The sequence below is a fragment of the Plasmodium falciparum genome (genome assembly GCF_000002765.6).
Source record: "Plasmodium falciparum 3D7 genome assembly, chromosome: 14".
NCBI classification, from domain to species: Eukaryota; Apicomplexa; class Aconoidasida; order Haemosporida; family Plasmodiidae; genus Plasmodium; species Plasmodium falciparum.
In genome coordinates, this window is record NC_037283.1 from 870,001 (window position 1) to 887,500 (window position 17,500).

Consider the following 17,500-nt stretch of genomic DNA (forward strand, 5'->3'; position numbering starts at 1 on the left):
AAAACTAATTGTTTATTAGTATGTTGATTTATTATGTAGGTACATATTTTTATTATTTTTAAAAGTTGATATCTATAAAAAAGTAAGGAGATAACAAAAAATGAAAAAATATAAATAAATAATAAAAACACTAATATCACGTTCAAGATTATTATAAATATATAAATATATAAATATGGTTGCAATAATATGTTTATAATATATACAAGTTTTTTTTTTTTTTTTTTTTTTGTTTTTTTAAATAGTTACAATCTATACAATCAAAAAAAAAAAAAATATATATATATATATATATATATATAAATATTTAAATAATAATTTTGTCTTTTTTTTATCTTTTTTTTTTCTTTTTTTTTTTTTTATCTATATTTATATATAATTTAATAATATATATATAATATGATTCATATATCTAATATTTATGATATTAAAAACGGTTCTGTTAAAATTTTTCAGAAAAACAAAAAAAATATAAAATCTAAAAATATATGTATTTTCTTCTTAGGATGTAATATATTCACTAAAAAATTGCATGCAATAAATTTTTTTTTTTTTTTTTTCTTTTTTTTATTTATGTTTAATATTTATATTTATATAATTGTTAAAAGTTTTACTTTTTTATTAAACATTTAAATATGCAAAAATTGAAAAAAAAAAAAAAAAAATATAATATTATATATATATATATATATTATATATATATATAGTGTTGTATAGATGTATTAAAATTGGTTTTGGTGTTTTTATTTTTTGAAAGGATTATTAATTTAATTATATATATATTATGGAATATAAAATAATTATATTTTAAGTAAAAATTAAATAATATAAAAAACAATTATTTTAATAGTATTATATATATATATATATATATATATATATATTTATGTTGTGAGCATATATCTGCATACATCCCAGATATTTTATAGATATAAAACGTTTTTGTTTACACGTTTGAGAGGTGTCTGTTTAAATATTTGTCCATATTGTAACTACAAGATGAAGGATATAAAAGTGTTGCTCAAAAAATTGCATATTAATAAAGAAAAAGAGTTTGAAAAGGATGTTAGACTTTTATTTGATATGAAGAAATATATAGAATGTTTAACAAAAAGAAGTAGTAATAATAATAATAATGATAATAATAATGATAAGACTAATTGCTGTATTATAAATAACAATAGTAATAGATTAAATTCTGAGGATATGTTTAAAGATTCCATAAAGATAAAGGAAGACAATTTGTTGAAGATCAAACATTCGTATAATAATCCTATTGAATATATAGAAAGATTATATAAAGAACTTAAAGGTAGAACTCCTTTTGAATATGGTTATTATAAAAATGTACTAAATAATTATAATAAATATGATTATTATAATTATATAATGAACAATAATCATAATTTATTGCAAGAAAATATATCAAATGAATTATATCATAATAATAATAATAATAATAATAATAATAATAATTCATGTGATAAGAATTATCTTAATAATATAAAAGAAAAATGTGAAAACTTAATGATATTTTTTCATATGTATTTAATAAGAAAATATTGTGAAAAGAATTATTATGAATGCTTACATAATAAATTTATACGCTCAATAACTTATAATTATTTAGATAAAGAAATTTTTTATAATTATATTAATTCAGATTTATATTTCTTATTATATAGTTATATACAAACATTTGCATACATAATATTAAAAAATGAAAAACAAAATATATATTTGATGAAATTATGTAGTGATCTAATATCAAGAACACATGAAGAATTGAGTACACTAAGAAAAGAAGGAACAAATAAAATGAATACATATTTATATGATAAAAATTTTTTTTCTCCATATAATAATAGTTTAATTAAATATGTACATTTTATTGTCGAATATTTAAGTAAAAATAAAAATTATAATTATATGAATATATTGTATGGTATATATTCATGTGTCTACGTTTTTTCAAATGTATTTTATAGTTGCTCATTATCATATAATAGCAAGAAAGTAGAGCAGTATATCTTAACAGAAAATATCGGGAAAAAATATAAAAATATACAATGTGATCATGTGAGTAGTTCTAATCAAAAGGAAGATTATACAAATGGAATGACTACACAAGATGTGGATAATATCTCCGATCGTAAATTTAATGACCTTTTACCTGATAATAATAATAATAATAATAATGATAATGATAATAATGATAATGATAATAATGATAATGATAATGATAATAATGATAATGATAATAATAATAATGATAATAATAATAATGATAATAATAATAATGATAATAATAATAATGATAATAATAATAATGATAATAATAATAATGATAATAATAATAATGATAATAATAATAATGATAATAATAATCATAATAATGATGAGAAAGGGGAAAAGGATATGCTTAGATTATATTACAAATATATAAACAAATATGCAAATACAGAATTTATGAAACTCAATGAATTTCTATTATACTATATATCAAAAGAAACTGTTATAGCACTTCTTAGGGATAATATAAATTACAACGATGTGATAAAAGATTTGAATATTATTAAGTATTCTACCTATTTAGAGAAATACATTTTTTTAGAAATATGTACAAATAATATGAATAAAGAACAATATAGTGATATAATATTTAGAGATATAAAAATGGATATATTTAAAAGTATATGTAATATTTCTGAAAAGTCACCTTTATACATAGAATTAAAGGATGAAGATAAAAAGGAATGTTTTGAAATAATAAAAAGAAAATGGTTAAATGAAAATAATATAAAATGTACATATGAAAATGGTTTTAATAAAAATATGGAAACACAAGATCATATGAATAAATCACAGAAAAAAGGAATTGTATGTCCCTTTCTTCATGGTATGAATAATGAAAAGAAAGATAATACCAATGATAATATAAAAACTAATATAAATTGTAATAATTACCAGAACTATCATAATTATTACTATGAACATATTTATAACTCTTATAATATTATTTGCCCAAGAAAAAATAAAAATTCCTTTATCCATCCACAATATGAACACCTTTTTTTTGAAAAGACAAAATATAACATAGATGATACATTTTTTAAACAATCTTTAAAAAATACAAATACATTAGAAGGATATGAAAAGAAGAATATATCATGTGATAATTATAAAAGCAAATTTAGTGGTTGTCCTGCACATTTTCATAATATTAATTATAATTTGTGTGATGAGGAAAAAGAAAAAAAAAAAAAAATTTTAAACCTTTTGAACAATAATGATAATATAATAAATGATCATATAAATAATTTAAAATGTATAGATGAATTTTTTCATATATCCATAGATTTCGATAAAACTATTATTAAAAAAGATTCCTATTCCTTTTTTTATAAATTATTATGTAAACATTATAATATCAAGAAACCTAAAGATATTGAATTAACACAAGAAGAAACAGATTTCTTTGAAAATATTAATATCGAAAATATACATAAAGAAAATAAAACAAACTATACATATGAAGAACGAATAAATTATATTTATAAAATATCCAAGTGGTATATTATAAAAGAAAATAAATTATTAAAAGAATTACAAGAAAAAGAAGATATATCTGATGTATATAGTGATTCTTATTATTATTATTTAAAAAAATTCGATCAAATCAATATTACACATTCAGTACTGATTTCTTATTATGATATATTAAAAGATGTAGATATTAATGCAATCAATTGTTTAATATATGATCATTATGATAACTTTCAGCTGAATGATTATTTCTTGGATGTATTCCTTAGATTTATACAATATAAGCAACATAATAATAATACCTTTTTTTTTGATATAATTACGTTAAATTTTAAAAAGCAAATCGTTCTATATACTCTTCAAAATAATATAATGAAACTAGAAAATGAGCACCCATTTAATGTAACCACAAGTGAGGCTACTTATAATAATGATAATAATAATAATAATGATAATAATAATGATAATTATTGTAAAGATAATCATAGTGATCATAATAATAATAATAATGATAATTATTGTAAAGACAATCATAGTGATCATAATAATAATAATAATGATAATTATTGTAAAGATAATGGTAGAGATAGTCATAATGATCAGGTTAAACATAAATATTATCAAACCTTTAAAAAATATTTCAATGTCTATTATTCAAAAATGTATTCATATGATAAAGAGAAGAACGTATATACAGGAGAATTTGAATATGATAAGCTTAAAATAAAACATAAAAACTATAATGGTTCATCTAATAAAGTAGATTATGTAACCATATTATCACTTTTTGATAAAACAGTAGTTAGGAAAAAGGTCTCTACTATAATAAAAAATACAAATCATAAATTGTCATGTTTTATAGGGGATAGCATAATAGATTTAGATGCCATGTTAAGTACCGATATTCCTATACTCTTAGGATGTAATCAATTAGTCTTAACATTTTGTAAAAAACATAATATAGTAATAAAACCATTAATATTTGCAGCAGCCAAAATCGAACTCCTCAAAATGAAAAAAAATAAAACAGAAAGTAAATCCAATACGAAAGGTGAAAGAACTGTACATATACATAAGAATGAACAGCATGAATCCAATTCCATTATTGATCAACGTGAAAAAGAATTAAGTGAAATTTACGATGAAAATAAAAAAGTTATTTATGCAACAGAGAGTTGGCTAGAAATAGGTACCTTCTTTTTTGGAAAGATGTAAAATGATATAAGACACACCATACAACAAAAAAAAAAAAAAAAAAAAAAAATATATATATATTATATATATATATTATATATATATATTATATATATATATTATATATATATATTATATATATATATATATATAATTATTTATTTATGTATTTATTTTTAAGCACTTTTCATCAGTAATATAAAAAAAAATCCACAAATATTTTCTGTCTTGTTTATTATTTATATTTATCATATAGATATAATAATAACCGTTATGTACACAATTTTGTGAACATTTATTGCTTACATAAAAATTCGTTTATTTTATTGTATTATTTTTTTTTTATTTGATTCTTTTCAAATTAAATATTTTTCAAACATTTTAAAATAATATTTATAAAGAAATATCTAATTTACTTTTTATTAAATGAAATAATCAGAGTAACTATGACTTCTATATAAGGCTCATTTTTCTTTTTTGGCAGAAATAAAATAAAATGAATATAAGAAGAAATCTTTTATTACATTTTTTTTAAGTTCCGCATCACCTTTTTTTATATTTTTTTTTTATCATCACTTTATTTCATTTAATAAAAAAAAAAAAAAATATATATATATATATATATATATATATATATATATATGTAGATAGGTATGTATGGTCAATATGATGCAAAAAATATTTTTTCAAAATGTCACTTTAAAGTTTTTTTTTTTTTTTTTTTTTTTTTTTTTTTTTCTTAATTCATTTTTCTTATATAAAAAGAAAACATAATTTATATTAATATGTATATATATTATAATAATTAAAAAAAAAAAAAAAAAAAAAAAAAAAAAAATTAAATATTTAATTAACATAAATATATATGATACAATAAATATATTATATATATATATATATATATATATATATATATGTATGTGTGTGTGTATTCTTTTGATACCATTTATGCAACTTTTGTATATAATTTTTGACTATGGCTTTGTACACAAACTTCAGCAATTAATTTTTTGTCTGCTAAGTGATTAATAACAGCTCTTGCTACACTTAAGTTTACTTTATATTTTTCTGCAATTGCAGAAGGGGTTATAACCTTCATATTTTTACATTCAAGAATTTTGGAGTGAAGAGATTTGTCAATAAAAACGGCGTGGTTCAATTTTTCTTTATTCTTTCCCTTACCCCATTTCTAAAATATTCAAAATAAAATAAAAAAAAATAATAAAATAAATATATAGAAAATAATAAAAGGGCATACAAATAAAAAAATATACATAATATATATATTATTTATTTATATATATAATATTCTCCTTTTCTTTTTCTTTTTGATGAATACCTTTTTTTTAGTTCTTCCTGATGCTGCTGCGGCAGCTGCGATCTGTTCCTTCGTTTTTCTTTCTTTAGGAGGCACTACAATAAAAAAAAAAAAAAAAAAAAAAAACATATATAATATAAATATATAAATATATACATATATATATATATATATATATATATACATATATATCTTCGTTTTATTTTTCCTTTTCAGTAAATATGTTCATGCTTCTGTTTCATCATCATAAATGTATATAAATATGAACGTTTTATATCATAATAATATAATATATTTTTATATATACAGTAAAATATTATACTTACTTTTTTAAAATATTTTAAATTCTTAAAAATTATATTATAATATTTTTATATTATTAATTTACAAGTTTTTTATTTTTATTTTTTTAAATCTTTCAAATACTTTTCAATATATTAAAATCTTATAAAAAGATTTATTTTAATATAAATATAAAATTATATTTATTATTAATTAATATTATTATATATATTTTTTTTTTTTCTTTCAAGTTCTTATAAATTTTTTAAATCCAATTTTGTTCTTATTATTTTTTTTTTTTTTTTTTTTTTTCCCTCACATGTTATTATATTGTAGTATATATATTTACATATATATTATAATATATATATATAATATATATTATATATATTTTATAAATATTTTATAAATATTTTATAAATATTATTGTATCCCTTAATATATATAAAAATATATTTCATTTATAATATATTATATATATATATATAATATATATATATATATATTAATAATATATACATATAAAAACTTACATAATAATGTCACTTTAAATAATCATATTATATAATTATATATTTATTCATAATATATTTATATATATATATTATATATTTTTTAAAAGAGCTATTATTATATTTCTTATAATATTATTATATATAAATATTTTATATATATATATGCACATCCCAATATATACTTAATTTTTTTTTTTTTTATTATTATTGTTGAGAGATGTAAGTGGTTTTTTAGTATAAAATATATATATATAATAAATTTTATATTATAATATAAATATAATATATATATATATATATATATATAGATAACCTGGAAATATATATATTTATATATTTTCTTATAATTATATAGCAAGTTTTATATATATATATATATAATATATAATATATACAAATGAAAAAAAATATATATGTATAATTTTTATTCATATGTAACATATTTATTTATTTAATATGACCTTATAAATTTAAATGTTATTTTATGTATCTTTTGAAATATATATATATTATATATATATATATATATATATATATATATATATATAATATGTATGTTTTTTTTTTTTTTTTTTTTTTTCATTTTTATTGCTTTTCTTTAAAGAATATGAATTCATTAAAAATGGTGCTGTCATTTTTTTTTTTGAGAGCTTTTAAAATTAGATATATCCATATATCCCTATGAACATATTGTGTTTTATTTTTACATTTAATTTTTTTATTTTGATCATATCTAAAATATATTAAAATTTTTTGTTTCCTTATTAAATTAAATAATATTTGTAAATCGTCATGTAACAACTTGTTTGTATTATAAAGATATTCTTTGTTAATTTGAGAATTGTTAAGGCTTACATCGCTCTCATATAACAATAAATGATCGCAATAAATTTTTTTAATTTTATAATTATTATTATTATTATTATTATTAATATGAATATATTTTTTAGATATATTAGTTTCATCGTTTGATGAAGAGGATGATATAGATGGCAGGTTTATATTGTTTATATTTTGTTGTATCTTATTTTTTCTTTTTTCTTCCCTTCTATCATTATATTTTTGTAAATATATATAATATAATGAAAAGATATTCCAGAATAATTTCCTTAATAAATATATAAAAAAGAAATCATAAAAATAAATTTTTTTATATATTCCAAGTGTTTCAATATCGTTTGTTATATAATAAATAAAATTACGATTGTTCAAACTTTTTAATTCTTCTTTACTATATTTTATATTTAAATAATTTATGTAATTATCTGATTGAACTTTATCATTATCATCTTCCAAGTTGTCACACATAGTTGAAGATATATATGAATCCGAATTATAATTTATGGATTGATAAGAATCTTTTTTTTTTTTCTTTTTTTTTAATATCATAATTTTGAAGGATTCTGTTTCTATACATTTTAAAGGGTAAACAGCTCTGGGAGAACTTTTCGATAAGTTATTTAAATTATTATTTGTTATATTTTTTGATGAATAACCCATCATTTTAAATGTATTTCTAACGTTATCACATTCATCTTTTTCCTTATTTATGTAATGTGTTTCTTCTTCTTTTTTAAATAATACATTCTCTTTTCTTTTTTCTTCCTTCTGCATTTTGTTATTTGGTATCTTCAATGTATTCATAATGTGTTTATCTCCTTTGTCAAGTTCTGTATAATTAATACACTCTTCTTTATCTTTATTTTTATTATCTACATTTTTGTCATTTCTTTTTTCATTAACGTGATAATTCTTACTATTTTGGATTTTTTTAGTATTTATATTTTTATCATCATTGTGTAAATTGGTTTGTATATATTCTTGTTCATATGTTTGTACATTGTTTTGTAATTTTTTATCTCCATTTTGTGTCACGTTATTTTGTTTCACTTCATTTTCTTTTTCATAAGTTGATTTATGTCCCTCACGCTTTTCCAATCCTTCATTTATCCTTTTATTATATTCCTTCTTTCTACCAACCTGTTGTACATCCTGAATAACCGTGTCATATTTTTCCATAATTTTATTAATATCCTTTATAACATTCTGATTAAAAAATATATTTAAATTATATAACACCGGTTGAATTATTTTGTACAGATCATTTTGTACAACCCGATAATTGTATAACATATCGCTGTGTATATATTTGTGTGCATAATCATTATAGATATTATCTTTTTTTTGCTTCCTTTCCTCATCAAGTTTTTTAAAAATATCTTTATATATTATATTATCATTCTTATTAAAATGTATCATAACGTTTGAATTGTTATCAATATCATTATTAGGACCATTCTTTACATAATCATTTGTAAAATTTGTTTTATGTATTTTTCTTTCTTCTATATTTTTATCATGAATATTTTCTTTTTTATTATTTTGAATGTCTTCATATATATCAACAATATCGTATAATTCTTTTTCTGTTAATAAAAAAAAAAAATAAAATAAAATAAAATAAAATAAAATAAAATAAAATAAAATAAAATAAAATAAAATAATATATATATATATATATATATATATATATATATATATATGTAGATATTTACCATAATAATGATTGTAATACTTTCTGATTAAGAATGAGACGTAAATTAATTCATTTAGTTTATAATAAGAAACCAAATGAAAAGATTTCAAATATTTTGTTTTCTCAATATTTTTATTCATACTATTCCTTTCTATTCTATCGGCAACTTTTTTTAATAATGTATTGTAATAATTTTTCTTTTCTTCTGAGACGTTATTATCATTTGTTGTATGTATGTTTGTTATTTCGGTTTTGTAACAAAACTTTTCATTATTATTATTATTATTTTTTTTTGTATTAGATATGAAATTCTTAGGATCATTGATCATCTTTTCATTGTGATCTTCCTTTTGATCTTTAATTTTATTATTATTATTATTATTATTATTATTATTTTTTTTTTTATTTTTTTTATTTTTATGTTTTTTATTATTCTCCATTTTAAAATTTTCATTATCACAAAGTTGATCTTTTGTTATTTCATCAATTTTTTCTTTTATTTTTGATACAGTTCCTTGCTCATTTTTATAATCAGCTTTACCATTTTGTTTTATATCAAGGTCTATTTCTATTTTTTTTTCTTCTTGAGGAATATTATTCACATTCTTCACGATATTATTATCTGTAGATACAAAAAAATCCCCATCATTATTATTTACATTAATTTTATTTATGTCATTCTTAATTTTATCGTATGATGACTTTTTTTCTTCCTTATCACAAACTTTTTCTTTATCACAAACTTCTTCTTTATCAATTTTATTTATTTCGTGTAATCCATAAATCGAATCTATGGAAACATATCTTTTCATTTCATTTTCTTGTTTTCTTTTCTTGTCTATTTCATATTGCTTTCTTAAATTTTCTTTATCTTTTTTTTTAATTTCCTCATTCATAACTTGTTCCTTCATCAAATATTTCTCATATTTATCAAGTTCGTTTCTTTTGCCTACATAACAAAATAAAATATATACCTCGAACCATCCACAAGTTAATACATATGTATGTTATATAAATATATATATATATATATATATATATGCATATATTTATTTTTATATTTATATTTATTTTTATTTTATGTTTTAAAACCTATATAGATAGCTATAGGTATATAGAAACATCTTTTTTTTTTTGACGAAATTATAGAAATTAAATCATCAGCAGTAATTTCTTTTTCTCTGTACTCAGGTTGTATATATAGTGTTCATAAGATGATAACAATATATATATATATATATATATATGTTTGTGTGACTTATATTTTAAGATACATAGGAATATTATTCTATGCCCACATAGAATGATTTTTTTTTTTTTTTTTTTTTTTTTTTTTTTTTTTTTACTTTGTATTTTTATCTATAAAAAGTTCTTCAAACATACATTCTATAGTATGCCTAGGAAGTTTTATTTGGTGTAATAAGAATATTAGGAATATATAATTATAAGACTGGAAAGACTTCACACATTACACAAATATAAACACGCACATATATATATATATATATATAGGTATATATTTATCTATTTATGTATATTAATATATTTTTTTTTTTTTTTTTTTTTTTTTTTTTTTTTTTTTTTTCCCCTACTCGCTTAATGCAATATGTTGTTTCTTACAATATTTTAACAAATCATTTTTATCAATCTTCGAACTGAACCTTTCAATTACCAATCATAAAAATAATAAAATTAAATGTCTTTTCACATATATTTTGATATACGTTATTTGTTCATATATATATATAAAGATAAAATACCTTTTAACAATTCTTATGAATTCTTTACAATCGTTTCTTGAAATTTCATATTCATCTCTTTATAGGAAAGAGAAAAAAAAAAAAAAAAAAAAAAAAAAAAAAGAGAGAGAGAGAAATAAGGAAAGAATAAAATGATTTATAAATATATATGTGTAATTATATATATATATATATATATATATATATATATATATGTGTATATTTCATTTTGTTTACTGGTCTAATTTTTGCGCCTTTATACGAACATTACTTATTATATTTTTTCTTTCTTTATTCTTTACATAAATAATTTCCTTCATTTTTTTTTTTTGTTTTTCTTATATTAATATATCGTTTTAAAGAATAATGAAAAAAAAAAAAAAAAAAAAAAATCATACACATATATAATAATATAAAATAAATTTATTTTTTATATATTCCTAAGGTGGACAAGTTCCTATCTTTAATTTTTTTTCATTTTTTTTTTTTTTTTTTTAAAAGTGATAAATGTTTTAAAGAATGATAAATAAAATAAAACAAAATTGTCTTTTCTTTTGTTATTTTGTTTTTTAAATGCACATCAAATGAATAAGTATAATTAAAAAAAAAAAAAAAAATATATATATATATATATACATTAAATATATATATATATATATATATATATATATAATTGAAATAAAACATATAAATATATATAGATACAAAAAAAAAAATAATAAATAAGTAAGTAATATATATAATATATATATAAACACATGATATATCTTTTATATATAGGTTTATATTTCTCCTCCTTTTTATGTGACAGACAAAACATAGAGACCTATTCATTCTGTAAATATGAAATAATAAATAAAAACAATTTGGTAATAAAACAAATAATTATGGAAAAAGGTTAAGAGTCATAGATACAATATAAAAGATAAATATAGAAATATACACATACATATATACATACATATACATTTGTTACCTCTAAATTTAGATAAAAGTTTAAATACATACAACTTCTAGGATTTATTGTTGTATTTATATCAGAATTACATTTATTAAAAAGATTACATGAAAAACATGGGAAGTTATAAAGGAAATTTTTCTTTTCATTATTATAATAATAAATCAATTCTTCATCATTATTACTTTTATATATATTAATTCTTTCTTCATAGGATAATGTTTTTATAACTCTATAGATATCATTTTCTGAGAAATAGTCAACACTATTATTCAATTTTTTTATATAATTTATAACAGAAGGGACACTTGAATTATTATTATTATATAAATAAAAACATATATTTTCTCTTATATAATCAACAACCTTTTTGTTAAATTCACCATCAGTATAAAATGACCCACCGATAACCTGAAAAATTTTTTTTTAAAAATGAAAAATGAAAAATGAATAAATAAATAAATAAATATATATATATATATATACTTTTTTTTTTTTTTTTTTTTTTTTTTTTTTTCCTATTTTTTAATTTTGACTTACCTTTTCTGAGGCTTCTAAATCGTATAAGATATACATTTTTCTATTTTTCACATGTATATTATTTACCTAAAAAATAAAAAATATATATATATATATAATATCACGTTTACACATACTTAAATATACTTATTATCATTTTTTATATCCTCACTTGCTTTATTAATTTATTCTCACATAATAATTTCACCCCCTTCTGAACTTGGTGTATCTGTAAAATGAACAAATATTTAAATAAATAAATAAATACATAAATACATACACATATATATATATATATATATATGTATACATATTTATAATATTCCTTCCAATAAAACAACGTCGTATACATAATAAAAATGACTTAGAAACATATTTTCACATATTTACAAAATTATTATTTTTATGTATATACCAATAATTTGGTCTGCTTTCTCAAATCAGCTGTCCATATTCCATTATTTTGACTGTTTTCAACTTTTGTAAAAATGAGAAAATCTATATCACTCAATTCTTTTAATTTTTTTGTAACTTGTTCATTTCTCATACGTGTTATTATTGTATTATTTTCATTTTTTATAGAACATGCACGAGCATTTTCAAGAATATTAAGAGCATAAACAATTTCGTTTCTTTTTAATTTTCCTTTTTTCTTCTTTTCATATATTTCTTCTAAACTATCAATACTTATTGCTTCCTTATGTTCTAGGCCTACCAAAATGAAATATAAAGTAAAATAATATGTAATCTTTTTTTTTTTTTTTTTTTTTCTAATATAAAACTATCACAAGGAAATTATATACCAACATCGTATCTACAATGAGAGGACATATCACAAATAAATAAAACACACTGTGATATATATATATATATATATATATATAGATATATACATAGATATGGATTGATATATATATAGATATATACATAGATATGGATTGATATATATATAGATATATACATAGATATGGATTGATATATATATATATTCATATATCATTATATTATTTTTTCCCAACCTATCTGGTATATGTCCTTAACTAATTGCTTATTAATGTTGTTCATTTTTTTTTTCTTTTTTTCTCATGAAATTCTAAATGTATAACAAAAAAAAAAAGATGAAAAAAAATTAAATAACAGGAAAGATAGAAAAAAAAAGAAAAAAAAAAAAAAAAAAAAAAACGAAACCTACAATTTTACCCATTCATATTTTCTTTCCATTAAAAATCTATATAAAACAATAAAAATTAAAATATATAGGCAATCTCTTTTTTTTCTTTTTTCTCAAAAATTGTATCATCATTTGAATGTTATGATTGTGAATATATAAATGAACACAAATAAAAATGAGAAAAAAAAAAAATAAAATATTCTATATATATTTTTTTTAAATAATGAAATATATTATATATATATAATATATATATATATATACATATATATTGTATAGTATGTCATATATATATTATTATTATATACGTATGGTCATTATTATAAATATATGTTATTTATATTTATTTTATTATTATATAATTTATATATTTATAATTATATTATTTTATATCATTTTATATTTATTTATTCGTTTAATTTTTTTTTTTTTTTTTTTTTTTTTTTTTTTTTGTATAATTATATGAATATATTATTTAAATTAGATAGAATACAACAAATCTAAAATTAAAGATATATATATATTATATATATTATAAATAAATTCTTTTTTTTTTTTCTTTTTTTTTTTTTCTCTTTTGCTCTTTTATTATTTTCTTTTTTTATTCTATTATTATAAAATGGAAAATAAAGCAAAAGAAGAAAACTTGGATAATTTTTTAACACAATTGAATACATTAAATAAGGTAAGACCATTTAATACATACATATATTCATATATTCATATTTTGATATATTAATATATTAATATATACATTATAATTTTTTATATAAATATTTGTGATACATATTGAAGTGATGTTATGTTTGTATATGTTATCATTGATCGATTAGTTAATTTATTTTTACTTTATTTTATTTTTTTTTCTCTTGCCAGATTATTACTTCTTTTAAAGAAACGTGTAAGATTTCATCCTACTGTTTTGATAAATGTGTTAGCTATCCAGGTACACAAAAAAAAAAAAAAAAAAAAAAAAAAAAATACACAAAATATAAGTATATAGAACGATTATATAATAGCACACATATTTATATGAAGATTTAATAAAATTTTTTTATATATATATAATTATATTTCTTTTTTATTTTAGAAAAAAGTTTAAGCAATACAAATAAAAAGTGCATATGGAATTGTACACAAAGATATATTGAATGTGAATATTTTATAAAGAATCGTTCAAAAGATAATCAGAGCTTATCTAATTTTGAATTGATTAAAAATATGAATAGTTCAGAAAATTTAGCTGAACTGAAGAACGATAATAATAAAACAGAAAATTTTGTTTTAAAAGATTAAAAATAAAAAAGGAGTCACATATAAATATATATATATATATATATATTTATTTATTTATACACCCCCATGTGTGTTATTTTTTTTTTTGTTTATATGATTTTATTCTTTCCTTAATATTTACTCCTTTATTTTGATAATGGATGAAAATAAGTACTTCAAAGAAAATTTTATTTATGTCGATGTAGAAAAAGAAAAAGAGGAAAAGAAAAAAGTTTATGTAGAATATATAAAAAGATGCTTTAATTATTTACTTAGACAAGATGATAATTTCATTTTATTTACCTTAAAAAAAAATGTCTCTCTGTTGTCCTACTTTTTTTCATATTTATTAAAGTCAGATCGAAATTATGACCATCCATTTGAATTATTAGGTGATGATAAAAAATATAATGCAGAATTAAATTTGTGTATTTTAAATTTTTATTTAAAATTAGTAGATATTTATTTAAATAAAAACATGTGTGATGTTTTGTTTTTAAAGAATGTTTTTATAAAAATACATATCATGATGGATATTATTATGATGTGTTATACTGTAGATAAAAAAAATAAAAGGATTAAAACATATATATATAATATTTATAATAAAACACAATTTAATTGTTTTTATATTTTTAAATATATTAAGCATCTATATGAAGAATTAAAAAATATGAAAAAAAAATTAGAGCATTATATAACGTATAAAAATAAGATAACACAATATATCGTTCAATTAAATGAATTACTTTTTACCATATATTGTTTTTGTAAATTTTTTAAAAAATATCATTACTTTGATATAAAGGAAAATAAATTATCCAACGAATTAATTATCGTAAAATTAATGATATACACTGATGATAAAAACAATATTGACGACGACAGGAACAATCATACATCTCAGGATATGTTGTTAAAGGGAGATACATCATTTCTTTATATTTTTATTCAAACATATGTTGAAATGGTAATAACAAAAGAAAAAAAAAAAAAAAAAAAAAAAAAAAAATGAGTAAAGCATAAAAATTAAAATTGTAATGAACATATTATATATGTATTGTATATATGTATTGTATATATGTATTGTATATGTGTATTATATATATGTATTGTATATATGTATTGTATATATGTATTATATATATGTATTGTATATGTGTATTATATATATGTATTGTATATATGTATTATATATATGTATTATATATATGTGTTATATATATGTATTATATATATATATATATATATACATGTTTATTTCCTTTTTGTAACCTATTCCATCACCACTTCTATATTAGATTAATCATGTTTATGATAGCCAATTGAATGATGGTCATATGAAGGATATTTTATTTCTAAGGTACCGATATATGTGTATTTTAAACATTCTAATAAAATATAATTTAAAATATGGTGATAGTAAAAACAGTGTATTTTACTTTTCGCTTATTGTGGATATGTTAAAAGAGAAAAGCAATAAAACAAATATACAATTCATAAAAAATGACATACAATTATGTAATTGGTTGTTTCTTGATAAATATATATTAGAAGAAAATGTAATTGATCTCTATTTTTTTTCTTATATAAATAATTTTATGAATTTAAAAAACAAAAAACAAGTCGAACAAATTATTCATAAGAAATATAAAAATGAAATCGATCAAATAAAAGAAATAACAAATGTAAACAATAATAATTTTATTTTAAAAATTTTAAAAAAATATAATTTTAACATATCTCAATCGATAGAATATATTTTTATGAACCAACTTAACCAGGATAATAATCAAAATGATGAAAAGAGTGATGATGATAATGATGAAGATAATAATGATGAAGATAATAATGATGAAGATAATAATAATGATGAAGATAATAATAATGATGATGATAATAATAATGATGATGATAATAATAATGATGATAATAATAATGCGCAAAACGTACAACATACTGATAATATATTTTATAAGAAAAAAATGAATAAAATTTTACCAGGAAACGAAAAATACAATAACATAGATAAGGATATTAATGAAGATATATTAGATATGAAAAATAAAAAATTAAATAATGTGATTGAATTATTAAAAAAACGCAATATAATAAAAAGTACACAAAAAAAGAAAACACATAAATATAAATATATAAATAATACATTAGATGAAGAGAATAAAAATAAAATACTTAACATAAGTGAATCATCAAGCAATGATGAAGAATCATCAGATATGTCTTTAGATAATTTTAGAAACGAAATTATTAATTCAAGTAAGTATAGAAAAAATGAAGTACAACAAGATGAAGAAAATGAACAACCTGCTAATATTAAGAAAGGAGAGAACACTCAATTATATGAAAAGAATCCCTTATCGTTTAAAAGTAGCAGAAATAATTTAAACACTATAAAAAATATAAAGGATGAACACAATATACAATCG

The 17,500-nt window shown here is 17.7% G+C and overlaps 6 protein-coding genes and 1 non-coding gene across 7 annotated transcripts in view; 3 read left to right on the plus strand and 4 right to left on the minus strand.

Moving 5' to 3' along the window:
* Positions 1 to 999: 999 nt before the first annotated feature.
* PF3D7_1421100 (conserved Plasmodium protein, unknown function) lies at positions 1,000 to 4,761 on the plus strand (the record flags this gene model as incomplete). Its single annotated transcript, XM_001348342.1, has 1 exon — positions 1,000 to 4,761. The coding sequence occupies one exon, from the start codon at positions 1,000 to 1,002 to the stop codon at positions 4,759 to 4,761; it is 3,762 nt and encodes a 1,253-aa protein (XP_001348378.1).
* A 411-nt stretch (positions 4,762 to 5,172) lies between these two features.
* On the minus strand, positions 5,173 to 5,321 carry PF3D7_1421150. Its single transcript, XR_002966683.1, has one exon. It is a non-coding gene; the product is annotated as a C/D small nucleolar RNA (small nucleolar RNA).
* Positions 5,322 to 5,686: 365 nt separating this feature from the next.
* PF3D7_1421200 (40S ribosomal protein S25) lies at positions 5,687 to 6,385 on the minus strand (the record flags this gene model as incomplete). The annotated part of the gene is made up of 3 exons (XM_001348343.2): positions 5,687 to 5,929; positions 6,080 to 6,153; position 6,385. Coding segments are annotated over 3 exons (318 nt in total).
* A 1,055-nt stretch (positions 6,386 to 7,440) lies between these two features.
* On the minus strand, positions 7,441 to 11,450 carry PF3D7_1421300 (conserved Plasmodium protein, unknown function; the record flags this gene model as incomplete). Its single annotated transcript, XM_001348344.2, has 6 exons — positions 7,441 to 9,281; positions 9,411 to 10,340; positions 10,484 to 10,572; positions 10,738 to 10,788; positions 11,152 to 11,208; positions 11,368 to 11,450. The coding sequence occupies 6 exons, from the start codon at positions 11,448 to 11,450 to the stop codon at positions 7,441 to 7,443; spliced, it is 3,051 nt and encodes a 1,016-aa protein (XP_001348380.2).
* A 506-nt stretch (positions 11,451 to 11,956) lies between these two features.
* Positions 11,957 to 13,672, minus strand: PF3D7_1421400 (DNA-directed RNA polymerase III subunit RPC6, putative; the record flags this gene model as incomplete). The annotated part of the gene is made up of 6 exons (XM_024473357.1): positions 11,957 to 11,965; positions 12,107 to 12,499; positions 12,629 to 12,694; positions 12,780 to 12,836; positions 13,023 to 13,318; positions 13,627 to 13,672. 6 exons carry the CDS (start codon positions 13,670 to 13,672, stop codon positions 11,957 to 11,959), a joined length of 867 nt encoding a protein of 288 aa, XP_024329202.1.
* A 725-nt stretch (positions 13,673 to 14,397) lies between these two features.
* Positions 14,398 to 15,074, plus strand: PF3D7_1421500 (mitochondrial import inner membrane translocase subunit TIM8, putative; the record flags this gene model as incomplete). Its single annotated transcript, XM_001348346.1, has 3 exons — positions 14,398 to 14,463; positions 14,655 to 14,724; positions 14,869 to 15,074. 3 exons carry the CDS (start codon positions 14,398 to 14,400, stop codon positions 15,072 to 15,074), a joined length of 342 nt encoding a protein of 113 aa, XP_001348382.1.
* A 136-nt stretch (positions 15,075 to 15,210) lies between these two features.
* PF3D7_1421600 (conserved Plasmodium protein, unknown function) overlaps positions 15,211 to 17,500 on the plus strand; it is a gene marked incomplete at both ends in the record, with an annotated part of 2,660 nt that continues 370 nt past the window's right edge. The window contains 2 exons of the mRNA XM_001348347.2: positions 15,211 to 16,023; positions 16,355 to 17,500. The exon at positions 16,355 to 17,500 is cut by the window's right edge and continues 1 nt beyond it. Coding sequence (XP_001348383.2) covers positions 15,211 to 16,023; positions 16,355 to 17,500 — 1,959 coding nt within the window. The remainder of the gene's footprint in view (positions 16,024 to 16,354) is intronic.